Below are 3,786 nucleotides of genomic sequence, written 5' to 3'. Positions count from 1 at the left end.
AGGTTGGGGGCCAAAAGGTCTCCTCCAAGGTACAATAAATATCTTATATATAGGGGAAAATATGAGACACATGCCAAGTGTTCGGGCATGCTCTCCGTGTCCTAGGTGGAGACCGAAAAGTCTACTAATAATAAGACCAGAAGGTCTAATAATATTATAATAATGAGACCATGAGATTGGAAGGCCTAATGATAGGAATGAAATCACATTTAATGATAATAAGAATTAATAATGTCCCAAATAAAACAAAAATATTATTGGCTGCAAATTAAATTGATTGGGGAAAAATATAATCTATCTCTAATTTACTTTCTAATTAATTACTTAATTAATTAATGACTACTCAAAAGAAGAAAACAAAAGAATAATGTATCCAAACTAGCCATAACTCAAATGCATGGCACACTGGATGGAGGAGCAGCGGTGGTGTTGAGTGGCTTTCCCCTTCCCATGGTGAAGCCTCTGGTTCCATCTGGCATTCTCGGTCCCTTGCTCGCCTGTTTCATCGGCGATTCGCATTGCCCGCCGGAAGAGGAGGAGCTGCTACACTGCGGAGACGACGCCAGGAGGCCGCGGCCGCCGTGAATCTGAGTGCGCAGCCTGGTTTTCCCTCGCCCTTTTCCCCACCCTTTCTTTGCAGCGCCGCCGCCTGAGCTCTCCTCCACCTACGTACTCACATATATAATTATCACCCGCCTGCATGCATCTGAATTATGGTTTATAAGGTTGTTGTAGTGTTATTACTTACGTTGTTAGTTTCAGTTGATTCTGATTGATGATGAAGTGGAGAGGTAACGGAATCTTCTGGTGCAGATTCAAGGGGTGGCGCCTGATCATCCTCTTCCAGGCAGCCCTCAAACTCTGATTTTCTGCCTTTCAACACAGATCTTGGCTGCAAATTAAGGGGGTTTTCTACGACTTTAAGGTAACGTATAGAATCATATACAAATGGATCAATATTTGTTTTTGAGTAACGAAGAAATCCGTAGTCACTACATGAGAGTGTAGACCCTAACAGGTAAAAGGCCACAATAGGTAAATCAGCTTGGATTATACCTAAGGTGTTCATAACTGAATCAGCTCAAATTAAAAAGGTTAATAAACTGTTTTTGTTGGGAGTTAAACTTGTAATTTTCTGGTTACCATCAACACCCAGACCAACTTGAATTGGCCTGACTCTCAGATGGATCGATATTGTTGTCATTACTTACCGAGCGCCTAAGCAACAGCTTTACGCGCAGCCCTTTTCTCCAGTTCCTTTCATCATTCAACTTCTCAACCTAATCCCAATGAAAAGATGAGATAAGATCACAAAATTAAAGGGCAAGAGTGAAGAAATCTTGGATAGGATTAATGAAAATGAGTAAACAAACTCACAGCTTTGTCTGCTATTTCAGGGCTCTCGAACTCTATCAGGGCGTGCAGCTTTTACAATAAAGGGAGATCAGATCATAAATTAGTACGTTACATATATACGTTCTTCATCAATTCCTCCGATCCTGAAAATACATTCACAATATTTAATTATATTTATTCATACCTTATTGCTGATGAAATATTCTCCTTTGGAACGGGACGAATTGGGGTCCTGGGGATGGCATATTCTGATGGTTTTCACACTGCATATACATATATATAAACGCCATATTAGTATGCACATGCAGGCCGGACATCATATGGGTAATATAGTGGCAAAATGTCACCTTCCAACCACATTGAATATCTTCTCAATGTTATGATGGGAGTGATCATCTGGTAAATTCTCAGCCACCACCGTGCGAGACTGCACAATATATAATAATAATAATAATAATAATAATAATAAAGAACACAAATAAACCTAAACAGAAATGCATTATATTGCATGCATGGAAAATCAAAATCAGAGAGAAATTAACCTGCAACTCCTCTTTGTCCTTCTCAGTGAAGGGCTGTTTTCGCTTAACCTTCTTGCCATCGCTGCTCACGATCTTGATCACAAAATTCGCATATAATTTCATGATGAGAAAGAGATATATCAGAAGCTAAAATGCATGCACGCTATTAAAGTGGTTGAAAGAATTGAAGCATGTACTCCATCCCAACTAAAAGTCTTAGCTGATAGTTGAATTGCACATTTATATTTATATATTATATACTCAACAGTACATACTACTCCGTAATATACTATATACTAACCAGCTTTGTTGAGGATTGCAGAGCTTGAGCAAGAACTTGGGTACTATTGCTACTCAGAAGCGACTTGATTTTCTTTGTTGATGCAACAGCACTTATAGGAACTATTCCCACACCAAAACATGCATGCTACTATCGTTAGTTAAAATAACACAATTACTGAAAATATAATACAAAACCGGCCTTAACACCTACCATAACCTTCAGGATCCTTGCTCATTTGTTTCGCCAGATTCTCATTTGCCAGCAGGCTCATGTCACTTAGCTGGTATTCCACCTATTCCACAACACTCACAATAAATACATTTTGAGTATTGACAAGAAAAATCGAAACCACTACCCGAGGATAATCACAGATCATATAACAATGGCCTTGTTTGGTAAATGACTGTTAGCTGATTGAGTTAAAGGGTATGACTAGTTAATAATATGACTAGTTAATAATATTAGCTTATTATGAAAAATTGTTTAGTAAATTAGCGGTTAGCTGATAGCTGTTTGATATAATATCCCAGCATTTTGAATTTTAGCATTTTGGAGTTAAAAAAAAAAAATTAAACAAACACTTATATTGATTTTTTAACAACTAATAGCGGTCGAATATGCCAAAATTGTCTGATAGGCTAACTATTTTACCAAACGGGCCTGCAAGAAAAGAAACCTAACCTGTTTGATGATCTTTTGTTTGACTTCATCAGGGAGGGAGTTTTTCTGCTGAGTTTGAGGAGGCGAAAGATTCTGATTGTTGTAAAATGGCGTTGGGTCCTGATCGCCAACATAAATCCAATCCTGGTACTGAAAGTAGGGATAAAAGTAACCGGAAACCGGCATCTGAGCAACCGATCTGGGCACGAATTCAGGGGCCTGGACATTGAGTTTGAAATTATTATTAGCATTAGCAGCACCACTGTTTGTACTGCTACTTGTACCCGACCCCCACTTGTGCTTGGCTTCACCATTTACCGCTCCAATAATCATAATATCCTTGGACTTGTTGTCTTGATGAGCATTACTAGCAGTAACATTTTCTCTCTCGGGTTGCAACTGTGCCATGAAATGAAATTTGTTTAATTTGTTTTTCAGATAAAATCTGATTGATGGGTAAAAATTTTTTTTTGATTGTTTTCTTAATTAGGGGATATGTTTCCAGGAGGATCTATCTGTTTTTGGTGTTTTCTTGAATGTTGTAGAGTGTAATGCAGCGTTGTATCTGTGTTGATTCCATCTCTTGGTGGAGCGGAGATGTTGGTGTAATCTGTGAACCTCATCAAGCCCTTGAATAGCACTTCCAGTTGACCGTTGCTTTTTTCGGGGGCTTTCACTTTTCACCATTCGTTTCTTTTTTTCTTTCTAAGGTTTGGAGAAACCTACGTTTCCTTTTAACATTTGGAAACTACGTTGTATATATACTCTCTCACTTCACATGTATCGCTACAGAAACAAGTCACGTTGTTCTCATGAATAGCTTAATTGATCGCATAAATAAAATTTATTTTAAAAAATAAAGAAAAGAGTTACTTATACTATCAAATTATACTCTCAATTTTTAATCTCTCTCACAAATCCTAAAAAATATTATCCATGTTTGACACATAGAAAATATAATTGATA

At 37.7% G+C, this 3,786-nt stretch overlaps 1 protein-coding gene across 1 annotated transcript; it reads right to left on the bottom strand.

Annotated features, from left to right (window-relative positions):
- Positions 1-314: 314 nt before the first annotated feature.
- Positions 315-3,466, bottom strand: LOC116001434 (la-related protein 6C). The gene is made up of 10 exons (XM_031241314.1): positions 2,842-3,466; positions 2,371-2,452; positions 2,179-2,279; positions 1,899-1,970; positions 1,704-1,783; positions 1,541-1,619; positions 1,378-1,425; positions 1,212-1,280; positions 749-892; positions 315-665 (listed from the first exon to the last, which is right to left on the bottom strand). Exons 1-10 carry the CDS (start codon positions 3,226-3,228, stop codon positions 390-392), a joined length of 1,338 nt encoding a protein of 445 aa, XP_031097174.1. The 5' UTR covers positions 3,229-3,466; the 3' UTR covers positions 315-389.
- Positions 3,467-3,786: the final 320 nt, after the last annotated feature.

This window comes from Ipomoea triloba, chromosome 1 (assembly GCF_003576645.1).
Source record: "Ipomoea triloba cultivar NCNSP0323 chromosome 1, ASM357664v1".
NCBI lineage: Eukaryota > Viridiplantae > Streptophyta > Magnoliopsida > Solanales > Convolvulaceae > Ipomoea > Ipomoea triloba.
Note: the sequence above shows the minus strand (reverse complement) of the source record. Positions and strands in the feature narration are given on the sequence as shown.

Coding starts and splice junctions, on each gene's coding strand:
- LOC116001434 (XM_031241314.1), bottom strand. CDS start 3,228: ATGGCACAGTTGCAACCCGAGAGAGAAAATGTTACTGCTAGTAATGCT. Junction 2,280..2,370: donor CAAGGATCCTGAAGGTTATG/GTAGGTGTTAAG, acceptor GTGTGGGAATAG/TTCCTATAAGTGCTGTTGCA. Junction 1,620..1,703: donor ATATTCAATGTGGTTGGAAG/GTGACATTTTGC, acceptor ATGTATATGCAG/TGTGAAAACCATCAGAATAT.